We start from the raw sequence: 22,003 nt of genomic DNA on the forward strand, positions 1-22,003 counted from the left end.
CGGTGACAGAAAGAAAATGTTTGCTCCGCAACAGAGTTAGCAGCCTTTTGATAAAAGAAGGGCTGACAGCTCATCATGACCTACTGTGTGTCACACAACAACACTACAAACACACAAAGGTGATCTTTAACTACGGGCACTATTGGCCTTGTAAATGTAATTTCCATCACACCATTGCCTTACAATATAAAGCGCCTTGGGGCAACTGTTGTGATTTGGCGCTATATACATGTGCTCTGATGTCACTGTTCATCTCCATAGAAACTACCCAAACAATCTTTCATACAAACTGTTTAGGGACATTACAGTGTTGTGGTGGAAATTACAGCAATAGTGTGGGACAACTACATTTTGTTTAAAAAAAATCACAACAGTTGTATGACATTGAATACCCCAATTATGTTTTGATTATTTTACTGATATTTTATTCAGAGATATTTTAAAACATTAGAAAAAAATGTTTCTTTACCATTCATTTTTATCATTGAAGATCAAAAGTCTGAGTGTGGTACAAGCACAAAACGGCAATATTTGCATATAATGATGCTGAAAAAAGGTGAAAAAGTCATCATAGACTACTAGAACAAATTTCTTAACACACTTTCATTGTAAAGATAACTATAAAAGTGTGAAATGTCCCCTTTTTTCTGTTTTTCATACAATATGATCAAAGGACATAATAAGTGCCCATAGTCTAAGAATCACCCACAAAGTGCTCACAGTCACAGTCAGCAGGTTCTCAGCTGCAGGGCCGAGGCAAAACATATCAGGGGCCGGGCCTGAATCCTCTCTAGGCCCCTTATGCATGCCAATTTTACGTGCAAGGTAGGATAAACTCACTAGACTTGTGAACATCATTAGAAATTAATATGTTAAAAATAACCTTATAGTAGAGGAATGTGAACCTCTAAACAATATGAATGTCAAAGACACACTGTGGTTAAGACTTTCATGTGATGGTGCATCTTGATAGTATTCTTGGTGTGATCCATAGAAAAGGTGATGCCTCTCATGAGTATAACATCAAATTGTTATGTCAAATAGATACAGTAGTGTTACTTTGTAATGGAAGAGTGTTAGTATGTGGAGATTTTAACCTGCCAAATGTTGATTGGGTACATAGCTTTGTTAATGATACTGACAACTCAGTGTCCCAATTGTTCTTTGACAAATTTAGTGATCTGTATTCGTACCAACATGTAAATGAACTTACACGCCAAAGAGGACAAGACACTCCTCATTGCTTAGATTTGGTGCTATCATCAAGTGAATACAATGGCTACATTTACATGCCGTTAATATTCGGGATAAGGTTAATATTCCAGTTTCTGAAGCATTATGAATAACCCGTTTACATGCTTAAGCAGACAGAGTTACTCCTGTATACATGGTCACTGGTATCATTTGGAATATCCCCACCTAAACAGCGATGCACGTCTTCCACCGGTGCTTGATTTGGTCTGGCGTTCGTGCAAATCCTGCTTCGCGTAACTTTTCGGCCATCTTCTTGTAAATGTCGCTATCTCTGTACTTTCTACCGTCAATAAAAGACATTATATTCATGTCTTTCACTATACTAATGAAGTACTCGGTTTCCTCCTCACTCCAAAAGTGTGGTGCTGTGCTTCCGCGTCTGGTTTTCCCCATGCTTGTTTACCTCTGCTTCTGTGGTGTCCGGTGGGTTACGGGCGCCGCATACAAGTAGTTGCCGTACTCAAAAGACCAAGATTCCTTGCGGATAGGACATGCACAGAACACAAAATAATGTTCCTTTCTATGGGGATATTCCGATGCGCGTTTATATGACCTAACATTCGGGTTAGAAAAGGAGTAACCCAGGGATCATATTTGGGTTTTAAAAAAAACGTAATATGAGCATATTCTGGTTTTTGCGGGTGTTTACATGGCTCTGCGCAACCAGGTTATTGCTAATATTCCAGTTATGAAAGGGTTATGAAAGGGTTATTGGCTGCATGTAAACGTAGTCAATGTCTCAAATGTTGATATACTCAGTCCTCTAGGAAGGGCTGGTCACTGTGTCATAATTTGGGATTACTTAGTCTCAAAAGAAAGAATCTGTGATAAAGATGTGTGGGCACAGCTAACCAACAAGATCTGATAAAATAATCTGTGATAAAGATGTGTGGGCACAGCTAACCAACAAGATCTGATAACTGAAAAGTTATCTTTTATGACGCTAAAATGATGAACTGCTAAAAAATTTATCTTTATTACAGATAACTGATAACTTTTAGTATTGATTTGGATGCGGCCACATCAAATTACACTGTCGGCTTCTGATAAACCAGTTTCACTTTCACTTTTCACTGCTGGGTAAATTCAAGGATCACAAACGCATAAAAACACACGAAAAATGAATGAAAAAAAAAAAAAAAAAAAAAAATCCAAAACACTGTCATCATCTTTCAAAAGCAGTAAAACACAGTATTAGAAGTCACAGTTTATCTCTGTATTAGATACACCATCATTTACAACCTAAAAAGCTGCTGCTTTTTTCACACACTTTGAAGGCTGCGGCTTAAACAACCAAAATACGTCCATTAATGCATTGATTGGCAGAGTAAAAGACATATAAATTATTACATTGTTAGTATCAGTGGGATTCATCTGAATAAATAATCCACATAAAGCGTCCTTTTTAAAAAAAAATCCAAAACAGTGTCTAAACGGTGACAAAAAGTCCCTCTGTACACACCTGTGCCGTGAGAGCTCCTCTCCCCCGCCAAGTCTTGCCGATTAATTATAACATCAGCCACAAAGAAATAAAATAATATAATGTTAAAATTAGTCTGTTTTGTTTTTGTGTCGAGTGGATGACTCACTGTAACGTCCAAAGTGAACATGAACTACACTACCCACAGTGCTCCCTGCGTCGACCAGCCAATCACGCTTTGCAGTTAATGATGATGTCATCAGCAAGCGACAGGCAGCCAGTCTGCTACAAACACTCAACAGACGGACTACAATATTTGATTTTAGGGTATACAAACGTTTTTGACCGTTAAACTTTGCTCACTTTACCAACAACAAAAAAATCGAACTAAAAGTTATCGGAAGATAATTGGTCCGATGATGGTTTTAAAACTTATCTGCAAAGCTAATCTGCTAGCAAAAACATTAGCGTCGATAATTATCTGTTATCGCATTAACTGAACTGTGCCCATAACTGTGTACAGGTATGATTATCATGAGGCTGACTATCATAAGCTACGGCAGCTTATGGTCCAGTCACTTGGCACACGACGATTCCTGAACGAAGGGAAAAAGTAAAAAAAGTCACAATTCGTTGAGAAAAGGTGGACGAAAGAGCTTTATCACTGAACAGTCTGCGAAGCAAGAGTGCAAAAGGGACGAAAGAGGAACTTAACAAAACCAAAGCTCACGATCTCGACGCTTTAACGAAACGTGTCTGGAGCCACAGCTGGAGCAGTGTGTGTCTGCATCTCTGAGTTCCAGGACTCAACGCTGGGATGGAGCTCATAGCGCCTGAGTCCTGGAGAAACTGCAAACAGAAGCTGTGGAGATCTGTGTGCACGTCAGTGGACCACCTGCTCTGGTTCCTCATCCAGCACAAAAGAGGGATCATCTCCATCATCATCAGAATCCTCACTGTCTGTCGACACGCTGCGCGCTCCGTCTTGCTCCAATTTAAAAAAAAAAAAAAAAAGTGTGCTGTGGTCACTGCTGTGTCACTGTATTATGTTCTAAGCCATGTATATTGATTTATTACAGAAAACTGTCAAAAGGGGGAATAAATACAAGTGTAAAGATGATTGAATATATCAGAGCAGTAAATTAATCAGTGCGTGTGAACGCGCACATTGACTCACATCACTGATCCACAATGTGAATTCTTCCTTCCACAACAGCTCTTTATATAATCATTTTGATTAGCAGCAGCAGCTGCTGCTGCTAATGCTGCATTCAAGTACCGTCGGAAATTACGCAACTTTTTTGTTGTTTCAAATTCAACAGTTGCTTGTGGCAAAATAATTATGTCCACAAAAAAGATTAATTCTGGCCTATATAAGGTGCCTGAGCCAAGTGAAACTGACCCCCCACACAGATAAAAAAAAAAAATCCAAGCAAGCAGTCTGAGTTTGCCCTGTAATTTCCAACGGTACATGAAGCAGCAGCAGTCTCAGCGCTCACAAACCGGCTTCTGCACTGTGTGAAAACATTCAGCTGCTCCAACGAAGTCAAATTAAATAGTAACGTTAAAAAACTAAACAAATGATTAAAAAAACATCAAGAACGACAGCAAAACGAAACAGACGAATTGAGGTTTTCGTTGCCCTACGTTCAAATTTTTCAACAGTTTAAAAATCCTGACGAAGTGCCAGCTGCAGGAATGAAGCTGCGCGAAGGTTAAATGATGCCAGCGAAAGTCAACGAAAGTCCAGGTTTCTTGTTTCGTCAGGGCTTTGTTGCCCTTCGTTAAGTGCCGTGTGACTGGGCCATTATGTGTGACGTGGGTTGGTCACCTGTAACTAATGCACACAATGTAAATAATGCTTGGGAGTATTTTCACAAAGAAGTGTTAAAAGCAGTTCAGGAATGTGTACCTTGTGTTAAAATCACAAGTGGTAGTAAAATCAATCCACCATGGTTTAACCTTGCTGCAAAAAGGAATGTTAAAAGAAAATACTTTTAATAAAAAAAGAAAATTATGTTAAGTCAAGATCTCATGCTACGTTTAGAGAATATTGTAACGTTAGGAACAAGGTTGCTAAAAAGCTTAGACAAATTAAGAGAGAGTATGAGAAAAACTTGATAGCTAAGGTTAAAAAGAATTCCAAAGCTTTTTATATGTATGTTAACAGTAAAACAAAATGTAAGTCTGCAGTATCTCGCCTGAAGGGTGAGAATGGTGTTTTAACAAGTAATGACCTTGAAACTGCAGAGGAGTTAAACAGGTTGAAAGAAAGAGGATCATATTTAACATGGGTAACCAACGAAAGCACAAAATTTGTTTCCAGAAGGGCCCACGGCACATGTCTCTCCCTCCTCCCCAGCACCAATATTAAGCGTGCCAGTCGGGAGCGTGGCTGCAATCGGGAAGCGAACCCGAGTTGCTGGCGTCCCAGTTCAGTGTGCAAGCTGTTACGCCTCCACCTCCCTTTTTGTTTTTTTCAGTCAGTTTATGTTTGTGAGGATCATAGAGATGTATTATACTTTAATGATTTTGTACATTGTGTATTTGATAGTCATTCAACTGTGTTGGTGTTCCTAGTAACATTACTGTTGATGATGTATTTTTTTCACCAAGTGATGTTAAGAACTTAATTGATGCTATTAATGTAAATAAGGCCACGGGCCCAGTTTTAAGAGAATCTGTAGAACACGTGTATTTTCCTCTGTATTGTATCATGAGACAGTCAAAACACAAAGGTGTTTTGCCTGACATTTGGAAGGTAGCACATGTTACGCCAATCTTTAAAAAAGGTAACAAATTGTTAGCAGAAAATTATAGACCAGTAAGTCTGACATCTCAAGTTTGTAAACTTTGTGAAAAATTGTTAGACAAAGAGTCGTTGACTTCCTAGAAAATAACAATATTCTGTGTGATGGATTTAGGAAAGCAAAGTCATATTTAACTAGTTTACTGTGTACTCTAGAAGAGTGGACTAGACATTATGATGATGGATTACCATTTGATATTTTATGTTTAGACTTTCATAAAGCTTTTGATTCTGTGCCTTTTACTAGATTATCTTACAAGCTGTATAAAGCAGGAATAATCGGAAAATTAAACTTGTGGATCCAGGATTTCCTCAGAGGTATAAAACAGGCTGTCTGTATAAACAGTACAAGTTCGTCATATCTCAGTGTTATTAGTGGAGTTCCTCAGGGTTCTGTTTTAGAACCAGTGTTATTTTTAGCATTTATAAATGATTTACCTGCAGTTGTAAGCACTAAATGTAAATTTTTTGCAGACGATACCAAACTTTACCATCCTATTCTTTCTCTGGTTGATCATAGCAATGTACAAAATGATATTGCTAAATTTTTAGAATGGTCAGATGAATGGTTATTAAGCTTCAATAGCAGCAACTGCAAAGTTATGCATGTAGGTAGCAAAAATCCATGTTATCAATACAGTATGAATGGAAATGTAATTGACACTGTAAGTGAGAAAAAGGATTTGGGTGTACTTGTAAATGATAAGTTAAATTTTTCAAAATATATATGTAATTGCAGCCAAAGCGAATAGAGTTTTAGGCATGATCAAGAGAACTTTTATTCACATCTCAAAAGAGTCTTTTTTGATTTTGTATAAAAACTATGTCAGACCTCACTTAGAGTATTGTATCCAGGCTTGGTCACCTCATCTACAGAGGGACAAAAATGTTTTAGAGAAAGTCCAGAGGAGGGCTAAAAATGTTTTACCTGAGTTTGCTAATTTACCATATGAGGAACATTTGAAGCATTTAAAACTTACCACCCTAGAAAATACAAGAGTATGGGATGACATGATTGAAGTGTATACAATTGTTCATGGTCTTGAAAATGTCAGGTCATATACCTTTTTTCAAAATAGAATTTACCAGGGCTTAAGAGGCTACTCTTTCATGTTTGATGTACAAAGATGTAAATGTGATTTAAGAAAGTACTTTTTTTCAAATAGAATAGTAACCTTTGTGGAACAGTCTGCCCTATCATGTGGTTAATGCACCAAGTGTCAATACTTTTAAGAAATATTAAGATGACTTTAACACTTAGATGTGTGCTTCATTGTATTGTTACATGTTTTTATTTTCACACAATAAATTAATTCTGAATTATAATTATAAGCCTCTGAGCACTATCATCGCCTTTGAAGATTACCTAATTTCAGAGGAAACCTATTTTGAAAAATTACTTTAGGAAGGAATAGTGCATCAGAAAGTAATACACTGTGGGATTGCCTGGGGATAAACAGACCAAATTATGGGGTCTAAGAGTGACTTATATGCCTGGAAAATCTCTGGTCATTGGTTATTCTTGACAGTTAAAAATATTCCATTCAGTGGCTGAACACAACAGGCACTCATACAAAGCTGTGAGAGAGGAGTGCAGCTCATTCTGTTGCCAACCACTGACAAATTCCATGGCTGGAAACAATGTATTTATCCTAGTCATTCTGATAAATTACCTGCGAATAGATAGGTAAGTATATAGGATTAATGGAATCAGTCAGGGAGTGAGGGTGTTTCCAAAATTTTCATAAATTTTCTGCTGCTTGTCTGGGTTGAGGGCAGCATGGTGGATTAGTGGTTAGCACTGTTGCCTCACAGCGAGAAGGTCATGGGTTCGAGTTCCACCTGTGGCCTTCCTGTGTGGAGTTTGCGTGTTCTCCCCGTGTTTGCGTGGGCTCTCTGGCTGCTCCAGTTTCCTCCCACATCCAAAAACACACAGGTTAGGTGAATTGGAAACTTGTTACTTAAATTTAAATTGATACTTAAATTTCTCTACTTGGGGCAATGACTCTCCCCTGACCTAGAGGGAACAATCCGCCCTTTTCCGGCTGAGGACCATGGTCTCAGATTTGGAGGTGGTGAGTCTCATCCCAGTCACTTCACACTCCACCTCAAACCTGCTCAGTGTGCATCAGAGGTCACTGTCTGATAAAGTCAACAGAATTACATCATCCACAAAAAGCAAAGATGCAAGTCTGAGGTCAAAAAACTGGACATCGTTCAGCCCCTGACTGCGTCTTGAAATCACATCCATGGACAGTATTGTTGACAAGGGACAATTCTGGCAGAGTCCAACACCCCCTGGAAACAGGTCCGATGTAATACCAAGAATGCGTACACAGCTCCTGCTTTGGTTATATAGAGGCCGGAGAGGTTTCGGTACCTCATACTACTGCGGTGCCCCCCTCCCATCCACAGGATACCTCGTGGGACCTGGTCGTATGCCCTTTTGAAGTCCATAAAACACATGTAGACTGGCTGGTCATACTCCCAAGATCCTTCCAGTATCCTTGAGAGGTTAAAGAGCTGTCTGGAAAATAAACTAAAAACTACTGCATAATGAAGCTACCTTCATTCTGCCAGTGTTTTTTTATTTATTTAAGGGCAGAAAACTCACCACTGAGACATTTATCATTCTTTCCCAAAGGTGTAAACCTTTTTTTTTTTTTTAAGTTTTTAAAAACATTTATTTATTTTTTCATCAAAAGACAAAACATCTGCACATCACTTACAAAGTGCAAACATAATGAAAGTGCAATCAGAAATTCAGAAATCCATCAGCCCTCCCTCTAAGGCTAAACTTTTTTTTTTCCTTCTTGTTTTATTAAAACCATGAGATCTTTCAACCATAAAGAAATAGATGGGAGACGTGGAGGTTTCTCAGGGTAATAATATTCTGTGATGTGCGAGCAATGAGGTAAAGGCAATTACATCCACCTGCAAGTTAGTAAGGGACTCAGTGGGGACTCCAGGAAATCCAAAAGCAGCCATCAGCAGACAAGGGTCCAGCCTGACACCAAGAACCTGAGAGATAACATCAAAATATGAAATCCAATGTGACTGAAGTTTGGGGAAAAGAGAAAACATACACTGAGCAAAAATATAAATGCAACACTTTTGTTTTTACTCCCATTTTTGATGAGCTGAACGCAAAGATCTAAAACATTTACTATATACACAAAACACCATTTATATATGTTATAAATATATAAGAAACATAACATAAACATAACATAAAATATAAGAAATATATAAGAAAGATTTTTGTTTTGTTTGTTTAGGCCTGGCGGTATCCTGAAACAAGAATGTTGAGCTCTGACAAATTCAATAATTTAGAATTTTTGGTTTTAGTTACTTTGTTTTGATTCATGAATGAGTGCAAAGATTTTCATTTTTGTGTATCTTTTGTATATTCCCTTTCATTTTGCAGTTAATATTTTATGCACATGAGTTGTCATTTGTCAAGAAGAACTCGCCTTCATCATCTTAAGAAAAGCTTCCACAGACAATGCCACGTGGTGCCGGGCTCCTGCTGGACAGGATAGGATGTGTTGATAGGATGGACCTTTTTCTGGCAGGGATGTTGGAACCACTTTAATCACTGTCATATGAGGTATTTTCACCACCTATTGTAATTAAAATAGTTGGTTTCAGGTTCAGTGAAATCCAAAAATTAGCTGTGGATGGGGAAAAACCCCTCACAGGCTCTAACTTTACACTATTAATTAATCATGGAGTAGCGGAGACTTACTCTTAATGGGAATTGCATTGTGACCTATAATTAACTGTTTCTGAAGCCAGAGTAAATGCCATTTGATATGTTTTTATTATTGAAAAATAACAGTAAACAGGCCAAAGTATTCAGTGTCTGTTTTCAGCTTGGTTGTTTCTTACGATTTGGAATGCATTTGTCAAGGTTGGGACATTTTAGACGCATCAACCTGGCAAAACCTGTCCTGGCGAAGACAGGTTTTAAAACTGTTTTTGCTGGTGAAAACACAAAATATGTCTAAAATAGGAAAGTGTATATTTGAAGTCTGTCTAAAACTAAAATAATCACATAAAAATACTTCAATATCATAACAGAAGTCTGTGACAAACATGGTAATGTACAACAATATAGTTCGACCCATATGTATGGGAACTCTGGCAGCACGGTGGCTTAGTTGTTAGCATTGTTGCCTCACAGCGCGGATGTCATCATGGGTTTGATTCCCGCCTGTGGCCTTTCTGTGTAGAGTTTGCATGTTCTCCCCCTGTTTGCGTGGGTTTCCTCCGGGTGCTCTGGTTTTCTCCCACCTTTAAAAGACTTGCAGGTTAGGTGAATTGGAAACTTTAGAATTGTCCAGGTCTCCAAGGCAGCCGGTCTGCTCTGTGTAAGCCTGATCCTGTCAGCTCTCAGAAGCTAAGCAGTGGGGACTTGGTTAGTACTTGGATGGGAGAACTCTTTGGAACACCAGCAGCTGTGTTTTTCTCCAGGTAATACTAGAGGTGCGTCAGGAAGGGCATCTGGCGTAAAACCTGTACATACCAATGCGGATCTGTCTGTATTCACTGTGGCGGCCCCAAATGAAACGGGAGCAGCTGAAAGGACAAGAACATAATTGTCCAGGTCTCCCTTGCAAAAGAGATCTTGATCCCTGTAACCCTAACTAACCTGGTTAAATAAAGGTTAAGTTAAAATTAAAACTCTACACTTTGCACTATGTGACAAAATATAATTGTGGAAGAAAATACACGTCACTTTCGAAGACTCATTTGAAGACATTTTTTTTCATACTGTATTAGTAGTAGTATCACTAAGATGATTATGATGATAATGAGGATGAATGTACTTTTGACAAATAAAATACACCCACCAGTCTTTCCTATGTCATTCAGTCAGTACTACTCAGTGTTCTAGTTTTAAGACTACTGTGCTGCACTAAGAGGAATTGATGAGAGCCATATAAAAATAGCATTTGTTTAATTTGCTATTTTGTGAGCCTTCAGTTGTCGAGCACATACTAGATTAATGATAATGTACTTGTAGTGTGCTCTGTGTAAGTACACTGTAGGAAATTACAAATAAATGGTAAATGGACTGCATTTACAGTAGTGTTCAGAATAATAGTAGTGCTATGTGAATAAAAGGTGAATCCAGGTTTTGAGTATATTTCTTATTGTTACATGGGAAACAAGGTACCAGTCGATTCAGTAGATTCTCACAAATCCAACAAGACCAAGCATTCATGATATGCACACTCGTAAGGCTATGAAATTGGGCTATTAGTAAAAACAAAAAAAACAAACGTAGAAAACGGGGTGTTCACAATAATAGTAGCATCTGCTGTTGACACTACAAACTTAAAACTATTATGTTCAAACTGCTTTTTTAGCAATCCTGTGAATCACTAAACTAGTATTTAGTTGTATAAACACAGTTTTTCATGATTTCTTCACATCTGCGAGGCATTCATTTTGTTGGTTTGGAACCAAGATTTTGCTCATTTACTAGTGTGCTTGGGGTCATTGTCTTGTTGAAACACCTATTTCAAGGGCATGTCCTCTTCAGCATAAGGCAACATGACCTCTTGAAGTATTTTGACATATCCAAACTGATCCATGATACCTGGTATGCGGTATATAGGCCCAACACCATAGTAGGAGAAACATGCCCATATCATGATGCTTGCACCACCATGCTTAACTGTCTTCACTGTGAACTGTGGCTTGAATTCAGAGTTCGGGGGTTATCTCACAAACTGTCTGCGGCCCTTGGACCCAAAAAGAACAATTTTACTCTCATCAGTCCACAAAATATTCCTCCATTTCTCTTTAGGCCAGTTGATGTGTTCTTTGGCAATTTGTAACCTCTTCTGCACATGTCTTTTATTTAACAGAGGGACTTTGTGGGGCTTCTTGCAAATAAATTAGCTTCACACAGGTATCTTCTGTCACAGCACTTACAGGTAACTCCAGACTGTCTTTGATCATCCTGGAGCTGTTCAATTGGTGAGCCTTTGCCATTCTGGTTATTCTTCTATCCATTTTGATGGTTGTTTTCCGTTTTCTTCCATGCGTCTCTGTTTTTTTTTGCTTGTTTGTTTGTTTTTTTTGTCCATTTTAAAGCATTGGAGATCATTGTAGACGAACAGTCTATAATATTTTGCACCTGCGTATAAGTTTTCCCCTCTCCAATCAACTTTTTAATCAAACTACGCTGTTCTGAACATTGTCTTGAACGTCCCATTTTCCTCAGGCTTTCAAAGAGAAAAGCATGTTCACAGGTGCTGGCTTCATCCTTACATAGCGGACACCTTATTCACACCTGTGTGTTCCACAAAATTGACGGACTCACTGACTGAATGCCACACTACTATTATTGTAAACACCCCCTTTTCTACTTTTTTTTTACTAATAGCCCAATTTTATAGCCTTAAGAGTGTGCATATCATGAATGCTTGGTCTTCTTGGATTTGTGAGAATCTACTGAATCTACTGGTACCTTGTTTCCCATGTAACAATAAGAAATATACTCAAAACCTAGATTAATCTTTTTAGTCACATAGCACTACTATTATTCTGAACACTACTGTATATAAAGCTTTTCCATCTGTATCAGATGCTCAAAGCGCTTTACAATTATGCCTCACATTCACCCCGATGTCAGGGTGCTGCCATACAAGGCGCTCACTACACACCGGGAGCAATAGGGGATTAAAGGCCTTGCCCAAGGGCCCTTAGTGATTTTCCAGTTAGGCGGGGATTTGAACCCATGATCTTCTGGACTCAAGCCCAACACCTTAACCACTAGACCATCACCTCCCCTGAGTATTGGATCAGAACTCTGTATTGGCAGATACTCGGTATTAAATAACTTGGATAGGTAGCAAAAAAAGCTGATCAGGAAAGCCGTAATTCACACAAGAAAACAGATCAAATCTAGGCTAAAGTCTCTCATGTGCCTTGTGGCAAACTGCAATTGCAATTTCACATCTTGTCGATCAGAAAATCTTTCTCTGTACCACTCCACCATGAAGCAACAGGTACAGGTTGTACTATGCGCAGTTTCTCCAGTCACAGCCACTGACACTTTTCGTCAAAATCATGTTAATTCTTTGCAGTCCACAGCCAGATTGGGAGTCCGATGAGGGCGGTCGCATCTCCTCCAGTCTCCCTTATCTCTGTTCTCTGCATTTAACCTTCAAGTCCCTACTTCACCAGACTGTGAATTCCTCAAATTATATTGGGTTCTGGATCTATTGGACTACTATTGGATTAACCATGGAATTGATCAGCTGGTCTCTGAATGCTATTGACACCATTTTTTCTACAAGAAGGTCAGGACCAGGGGATCCTACCTGCCCAGATGGAACGTATCCTGCGGGCTATGTTCTCAACTCCTGGAATTCGTGGTGTGTGGCATGCTTGGCGCCTTTCTCTGTTGAGGACGTTGAGGATTTATTCATTTTTGGTCTTATGGTAGCAGGGCTGGTACTTTTTGGCTTATGTGCTGCCCTGATCTACCGGAAAATTGGCAAGACGGCGGCATCAAGAACCACTGTCCATTGCTTGGCCGTCATGATTAACGAGGTTGGCAAAGCAGTGCATTCTCAGACTGCGATAACTCTTGAACTCCGATGCAAATTGGATGACATCTTGGAGCAGATGCATGCCTTGCAGTTGAAGTTGAAGATTTCAGAGGCCGGTGAATATTCTTAATTCATAATTGGGATTTGGTTGTGCAAGTGGAAAGTTAAAAAGTGTTTTTCACTGCTCAAACCATAACATTACAGGCTTATCAAGCCTGAAGGTCAAATTGCCCGACTGCTTTCCTCCAGAGGAATTTTTTCAGCCTGGGGAACATTGGCTGTTTCTTATCTCAACTCACAAAGACAAACTGCTTCTCACAGGACTGAAGCATGCTCCATTCCCTCCCCCCACCCGCCTCCTATCCCCCATCAACACTCCCCTCTCCGGCGCCTGCTGACGTCACTCCTTTCCCCTTCGGCGGGGGCGGTGCAGTTTTAGCTACAGCCCCCGTTTTTTCCCCCCAAGCTGACGGCGGTGCATCTCAGGGTTGCTGCGTGGCCTTCACCCACTTGCCTCAATTCGAATAACGGACTTCTTCAAACTTAGTGGACATAAACAATGTCAAATGTGTATGTGCTGCCTTTAATTATGATGTGTGCCATTATTACGGTAAACAAGTAATAATTGTGGACTAATTGCTGTCTGAGGTAACTGGAGTGTAAACATAATTTCTCCACTGTGAGATCAATAAAGTACAACCCCTGGCAAAAATTATGGAATCACCGGCCTCGGAGGATGTTCATTCAGTTGTTTAATTTTGTAGAAAAAAAGCAGATCACAGACATGACATAAAACTAAAGTCATTTCAAATGGCAACTTTCTGGCTTTAAGAAACACTATAAGAAATCAGGAAAAAAAATTGTGGCGGTCAGTAACGGTTACTTTTTTAGACCAAGCAGAGGGGAAAAAAATATGGAATCACTCAATTCTGAGGAAAAAATTATGGAATCATGAAAAACAAAAGAACGCTCCAACACATCACTAGTATTTTGTTGCACCACCTCTGGCTTTTATAACAGCTTGCAGTCTCTGAGGCATGGACTTAATGAGTGACAAACAGTACTCTTCATCAATCTGGCTCCAACTTTCTCTGATTGCTGTTGCCAGATCAGCTTTGCAGGTTGGAGCATTTTCTTCAACTTCCACCAAAGATTTTCAATTGGATTAAGATGCATACTATTTGCAGGCCATGACATTGACCCTGTGTGTCTTTTTGCAAGGAATGTTTTCACAGTTTTTGCTCTATGGCAAGATGCATTATCATCTTGAAAAATGATTTCATTATCCCCAAACATCCTTTCAATTGATGGGATAAGAAAAGTGTCCAAAATATCAACGTAAACGTGTGCATTTATTGATGATGTAATGACAGCCATCTCCCCAGTGCCTTTACCTGACATGCAGCCCCATATCATCAATGACTGTGGAAATTTACATGTTCTCTTCAGGCAGTCATCTTTATAAATCTCATTGGAACGGCACCAAACAAAAGTTCCAGCATCATCACCTTGCCCAATGCAGATTCGAGATTCATCACTGAATATGACTTTCATCCAGTCATCCACAGTCCACGATTGCTTTTCCTTAGCCCATTGTAACCTTGTTTTTTCTGTTTAGGTGTTAATGATGGCTTTCGTTTAGCTTTTCTGTATGTAAATCCCATTTCCTTTAGGCGGTTTCTTACAGTTCGGTCACAGACATTGACTCCAGTTTCCTCCCATTCGTTCCTCATTTGTTTTGTTGTGCATTTTCGATTTTTGAGACATATTGCTTTAAGTTTTCTGTCTTGACGCTTTGATGTCTTCCTTGGTCTACCAGTATGTTTGCCTTTAACAACCTTCCCATGTTGTTTGTATTTGGTCCAGAGTTTAGACACAGCTGACTGTGAACAACCAACATCTTCTGCAACATTGCGTGATGATTTACCCTCTTTTAAGAGTTTGATAGTCCTCTCCTTTGTTTCAGTTGACATCTCTCATGTTGGAGCCATGATTCATGTCAGTCCACTTGCTGCAACAGCTCTCCAAGGTGTGATCACTCCTTTTTAGATGCAGACTAACGAGCAGATCTGATTTGATGCAGGTGTTAGTTTTGGGGATGAAAATTTACAGGGTGATTCCATAATTTATTCCTCAGAATTGAGTGAGTCCATATTTTTTTCCCTCTGCTTTGTCTAAAAAAGTAACCGTTACTGACTGCCACAATTATTTTTCCTGATTTCTTATAGTGTTTCTTAAAGCCAGAAAGTTGCCATTTGAAATGACTTTAGTTTTGTGTCATGTCTGTGATCTGCTTTTTTTCTACAAAATTAAACTGAATGAACATCCTCCAAGGCCGGTGATTCCATAATTATTGCCAGGGGTTGTATATCTCAGATATTCCATGGCTTGTCAATGGTCCGGTTGATTAAGATCACTGTACTAAAATATTTAACAACTAATTATTTTAGCATTAAGTGAAAAGCAACTGATCTCCATTTTGAAGTCACAGAATTTTCCCAGCAGGCACACAGGAACATGAGCATAGCATTAGGTTAATGTTGTTGGGTTGGCTGTCGTGTAGTGTGTTCGAGTTCCAGTTTCACCCTGACGTTTTTCCAAGTCTCTCAAACTGAGCTTTGTGATGTGAACCTGCACCAAAAGAATTTACACTCGGATAAAGAAGAAAAAAGCAAAAAATTATGTGCAACTGTTTTGCAATATGAAAGGGAGTTTTGCTGTCATTTTAAGGAACATGTTTTAGGTCATATAAAGTAATTTTTCTAAGATGAAGCCATCCTGAATGATTTTATTAAGGAGGAAGGAAATAAACAAAGCTCAGGGAATCAGTTGCCCATCAAAAACTTAGTATGGTCTTCCTCAATAGTTAATGAATCGCTGTAAAGGTGCAGTGTTTCACTGTTGAACCGGCAGTTAGCACGGCTGAACAGGCACGTTCAGAGTTGTAGGTGTAACGTCAGAAACACTTGATCCCTGAAGTCAAACTGACACAGTGTCTCACAACCCTGATATTGGGCTACATAAATCAGATGTGTAATTCAAGATGTTTCTGTAAAGGTGCACAGTTAAAGCTGGGACGAGGTCACGTTTATCAATTACTCAGAGGTTATTGGTTGCAGCCATCAGAATATTGACATGTCTTTTGCCTAGTGTAGGATGTTCAGGTCGTTTTGTGGCACGCCGTCCTTGAAGCCTCTGTGCGTGTGTCTTTGTGGGTGATGCTGTAGTCGGTGTGCTTTTCTAACTTGGCACCATGGATCTCTGATGTGCTCCTGGCTCCCACTGCTCTCCCCAGGCCACACCTACCTGCTTCCAAAGGTGCAGCGGTCACGCTGACACAGGAGCTGGTGGCACGGTGGCTCAGCTTGCATGTTTCCTCTCTTTATTCTCTTGGGCTATTTTGCCAGGCAACGCTGCTTAAGGGAATATATTGTGTGCACACCTTGCAAGTATTTGCTTTATTATCAGAACCATAGGTTCTGATTGCAAGCAGTTTGTTTTTTCCACCCCGTCTACCAGTAACATGTTTATTCATATCTTTCAGCCCCTGCCATGGCAGCCGGTGTTAGCATAGTGAGTGACTTGCCTTACTCCACGGGTGGAGCCCACACTGGCAAGATCAGCTCCGAGATGGAGGCAGGTAAGAGCTCTGCAACCCACAAACCATACCAGAAAGCTTTCTATGGCACAGGAACGGTTCAGTTACCTTCTTCAGAAATAATAGAAAGTAATTCAATGTTTGTGAAATAAATGTATATTTTAGCTGATTCAGAACAGACAATTTTGTATGTTCCCACATTATACAGTGTGTTCACCTCTGAGGCTGTATTGAACACACACACTTGTGACCACTACAATTTTTCTTTCTTTAAGACTGATATTAAAAGTATACTCCATAATTTATTTTTCATCACTGCATTTGACAGAAACTTTGACTTTTTCAAACTACTTACTGATTTCCACAAACCATCACAACCTCCTCAAAATATTCACGACAGTTTTCATGTTTCATGCATTAGTTACCAACAAAAGTGTTAATCTATATTATAATAGCCAAGTGGCCTCTGTGTGTGTACATGTGTATGGCTTTGATCACACAAAAACCAGGGAGAGCTGACATTTGCTGTTTAGTATGCTTATGTGTTTTGGGTCAAGGATGAATGTTGCAAAAACAGAAAGCTGATAGGATAAATATTTTTGGAGAAATTAGCAATTTTAGCTAACCAGTCAACAATGGATATTGTGCTGCAGTGCACCATGGGAGTTCAGGGTTTTGAGGTTTTAAATGTTGTTATTGTGGTTCATGTTAGTTTAACAGTGTTGTGTTATTGATTTGTGTTTTTGTAGTTCAATTGGTTTAGTCGGTTTAGTTAAGTGTTATGTTGCTGTTACTATGAATGACTTAACGTCATGTTGGTACCATGAGTGAAATATGTAGTGCTTTTCATGCCTTCCACCACTGTCTTTGTCAGATTAAAAGCACCTGCTTACAGCAGCTGTACGTGTAACTTCGATCACAGAGAAACTGTGGAGAGCTGATATTTGCCATTTGGTATGCTTATGTATTTTGGGTCAAGGATGAACGCTACGAAAACAGAACGTTGATAGGACTAATATTTTTGGAGAAGTTACGGATATTAGCTAAAAACACTGAACAATGAGTGTTGCTAACTACTTTCTGGACTCGCACGCCATTCCAGCAGGGGGCGGTAAGTCATCTTTATATTAAAAGAGTGGATGCGGTCAGTGATTTTATTTAGTAAGTTCAATCTAAGTACATAATATAATTATAAATATAAAATACATGGATGACACAAAAGAAAGTGAAAACACCTATTTCCATTGTGGTACATTTAAAAATCAAATGACAAAATGGAAGTAAAATAAAATAATAATAATGATAATAGTGTGTGTATGATAAGCAGCCGGTCTGCTTTGTGTAAGCCAGCTCTCGGAAGCTAAGCAGAGCAGGATCTGGTTAGTACTTGGATGGGAGACCTCTTCAGAACACCAGTGGCTTTGTGTATCCGCTGTGGTGACCCCGAACAAGAGGGAAAAAAAAACAAAACAGGAGCAGCGAAAGGACAACAAGTGTGCATATGATAACAAGAACCTAAACAATTTATAAATACATTAAGACAGTAAATTAACATTAAAAATTACATAATTAGCAGGAAATAAAAGGGTTGAGTTCTTCTGAAATTTGTTGAGGTCAGAGGTTCTAAAAACATTCTGAACTCACACGCCAATCAAACTCATGACACAAGCTTTGCGTTTAATTTATTACCACCCTTGAAAAATGTCAGTCCCCTGTTTAAACACTACTCATGGATCCCCACGGGCAACATGCTATTTAGTTAGTTTTAAGGTATCAATGTGGCGTTTGGGCTCCACAATTAATTGCATCACGGTCGTATTCATGGTACTGGCCTGCACGATTATATAATTGTTAAAGGGTACAACTTAAAGTGTGTGTGCTTCGCTGTCATCTGCATGCCTAGCACCACAATAATGCAGCTCCCTCTCCTCCCTTGTTCTTTTTTCTGTCAAATAAAGCAGTTATTAGATGGGTAATATTGTACAAAGTCAGTTCTGTCCTACCTTTTATGTTTTAATGTATTTAAGGTTTAATGTCACATATTTGAAAAGTCCCACTGTTCCACGAGAGTGTTCAGATATTGTGCTGTTGTGAACATCACTTAGGACTGACACAGCTTGTTTTAGACATCACCCCCTCCCACTCTGATGTTTCGTGTTTTTTCATGAACTGTACATTATGCACAATGCAGTCATTATATTGCAAGTCAGAATGAATAAACGTAAATATTAATTTTCATCTCCTTGTTTTTTTGTCTCTTTTGCAACTGTATGCTGAGGAAATTTTTTTGTATATTGTTACATGCAGTAATTCTAGAGAACAAGAGATCATGTACCTTCTGTTTCTATTTAAAGGATACTATTTTATTTATGTCTAGAATGTACCGTTCAATGTACTAATTAATTCCAATGACTGCTGGACAATTGACGCGGGCTGAAGACACTGACTGTCAGTTCTATGATTTTGAGTATGATCTGGACTCAGACACAAATTTGCACACATTTGCACCTGATATATGTAAGTATTATAATGAAAGTGACTTTAAAAACAGTATTGAAATTGGCAAAGCATTTTCTTTAATTCATTTCAATTGTCGCAGCATGTATTCCAATTTTGTTGAAATCAGAAATTTTTGGGAAATGTTTCAGGACAGATTTGATGTTGTGGCTTTGCCTGAGACATGGCTGAATGAGAATAAAGGGGTTGACTTTCATTTTGATGGTTATGAATTATTTTATGTTAATAGACCCAACAGAAAAGGTGGAGGTGTTGTCTTATTTGTTTGCAGTGATTTTTAAATGCAAAAAAGTCAAATGCATGACCACTGCAATTTAATATGAATTAAAAAAAAGTTATGTATTTTCCTGTAGTGCTGCATTAAATTAAAAACAACTAGAAGCACTCGGAGAGCGCAAACCTCCGCCAAGGCCATAGGGTCACTGATGTCACATGGAATACCCTTTGGTAAAGAGACTTATTCCACGTTGTTTCACGCATCTACCATCATGTTTCAGATTCAGTGGTTAACCCTCTGAGGTCCGAGGGCATTTTTTGGACAGTTCACTCGCCTGGCATAAATGTTTTATTATTGCTGTTAACAGCTCTCCCTGCATCCCACAATCAAGTTTTATGTCTCTTTTTTTTCAGGACAACCCGTATTTCAAAATGTATATGCTATAGTTGTGTTTTATAAGTGTAATAAAGGTTTATAATCAGAAATAAGAAAGGAAAAAGTAAAGCGGAAATTATTTTCCACACACGTTTATTCAAAACACACAGCAAACTGTAATAAACTAGTAACACATCACTCCTAAAACCAATCTTTGGTGTGTCACGTGAGGTGAATCTGCCCTACGATTGGATTTTGGAAAACCATGTGACGGTGAACCAATTCCGATTGGACACTCACATTGCTCATGTCATCACACAGCTTCTACGAGGAGTACAAAGATGGTGGGCGGTGGCTTGAAAGTCCGCGGAGTTAACGTTTTAGCAAAAAAAAAAAAAAAAAAGAAGACGTTTCTATCTCATATCATTAAAACGTTATTTATAATTTAGTAAAGCTTGGTCTCAGCCATCGTATACGACGGCGTTGGCCCCAGAGGGTTAAACCCTTAGATCTTAGATCCTTGGTTGCTTTCAGTGATGCCGGTATTTGGTTAGACTCTTTCTCTCCGATTGTTCTGTCTGAGTTATTTTCATTAGTTACTTCATCCAAACCATCAACATGTCTATTAGACCCCATTCCTACCAGGCTACTCAAGGAAGTCCTACCATTATTTAATGCTTCGATCTTAAATATGATCAATCTATCTTTATTAGTTGGCTATGTACCACAGGCTTTTAAGGTGGCAGTAATTAAACCATTACTTAAAAAGCCATCACTTGACCCAGCTATCTTAGCTAATTATAGGCCAATCTCCAACCTTCCTTTTCTCTCAAAAATTCTTGAAAGGGTAGTTGTAAAACAGCTAACTGATCATCTGCAGAGGAATGGTCTATTTGAAGAGTTTCAGTCAGGTTTTAGAATTCATCATAGTACAGAAACAGCATTAGTGAAGGTTACAAATGATCTTCCTATGGCCTCAGACAGTGGACTCATCTCTGTGCTTGTTCTATTAGACCTCAGTGCTGCTTTTGATACTGTTGACCATAAAATTTTATTACAGAGATTAGAGCATGCCATAGTTATTAAAGGCACTGCACTGCGCTGCGGTGGTTTGAATCATATTTATCTAATAGATTACAATTTGTTCATGTAAATGGGGAATCTTCTTCACAGACTAAGGTTAATTATGGAGTTCCACAAGGTTCTGTGCTAGGACCAATTTTATTCACTTTATACATGCTTCCCTTAGGCAGTATTATTAGACGGCATTGCTTAAATTTTCATTGTTACGCAGATGATACCCAGCTTTATCTATCCATGAAGCCAGAGGACACACACCAAGTAGCTAAACTGCAGGATTGTCTTACAGACATAAAGACATGGATGACCTCTAATTTCCTGCTTTTAAACTCAGATAAAACTGAAGTTATTGTACTTGGCCCCACAAATCTTAGAAACATGGTGTCTAACCAGATCCTTACTCTGGATGGCATTACCCTGACCTCTAGTAATACTGTGAGAAATCTTGGAGTCATTTTTGATCAGGATATGTCATTCAATGCGCATATTAAACAAATATGTAGGACTGCTTTTTTGCATTTATGCAATATCTCTAAAATTAGAAAGGTCTTGTCTCAGAGTGATGCTGAAAAACTAATTCATGCATTTATTTCCTCTAGGCTGGACTATTGTAATTCATTATTATCAGGTTGTCCTAAAAGTTCCCTGAAAAGCCTTCAGTTAATTCAAAATGCTGCAGCTAGAGTACTAACGGGGACTAGAAGGAGAGAGCATATCTCACCCATATTGGTCTCGCTTCATTGGCTTCCTGTTAATTCTAGAATAGAATTTAAAATTCTTCTTCTTACTTATAAGGTTTTGAATAATCAGGTCCCATCTTATCTTAGGGACCTCATAGTACCATATCACCCCAATAGAGCGCTTCGCTCTCAGACTGCAGGCTTACTTGTAGTTCCTAGGGTTTGTAAGAGTAGAATGGGAGGCAGAGCCTTCAGCTTTCAGGCTCCTCTCCTGTGGAACCAGCTCCCAATTCAGATCAGGGAGACCGACACCTTCTCTACTTTTAAGATTAGGCTTAAAACTTTCCTTTTTGCTAAAGCTTATAGTTAGGGCTGGATCAGGTGACCCTGAACCATCCCTTAGTTATGCTGCTATAGACTTAGACTGCTGGGGGGTTCCCATGATGCACTGAGTGTTTCTTTCTCTTTTTGCTCTGTATGCA

The 22,003-nt window shown here is 38.9% G+C and overlaps 1 protein-coding gene across 2 annotated transcripts in view; it reads left to right on the top strand.

Annotated features, from left to right (window-relative positions):
- The window catches only part of ptpdc1a (protein tyrosine phosphatase domain containing 1a), a 41,888-nt gene that overhangs the window by 350 nt on the left and 19,535 nt on the right, over nucleotides 1-22,003 (top strand). For both annotated transcript variants that reach the window (XM_034167364.1, XM_034167365.1), the window contains exon 2: nucleotides 16,599-16,694. In XM_034167364.1, the coding sequence (XP_034023255.1) occupies nucleotides 16,607-16,694 (88 nt within the window). In that variant the 5' untranslated portion in view covers nucleotides 16,599-16,606. The remainder of the gene's footprint in view (nucleotides 1-16,598; nucleotides 16,695-22,003) is intronic.

Source organism: Thalassophryne amazonica, chromosome 3 (genome assembly GCF_902500255.1).
Source record: "Thalassophryne amazonica chromosome 3, fThaAma1.1, whole genome shotgun sequence".
In the NCBI taxonomy this organism is placed as follows: Eukaryota; Metazoa; Chordata; class Actinopteri; order Batrachoidiformes; family Batrachoididae; genus Thalassophryne; species Thalassophryne amazonica.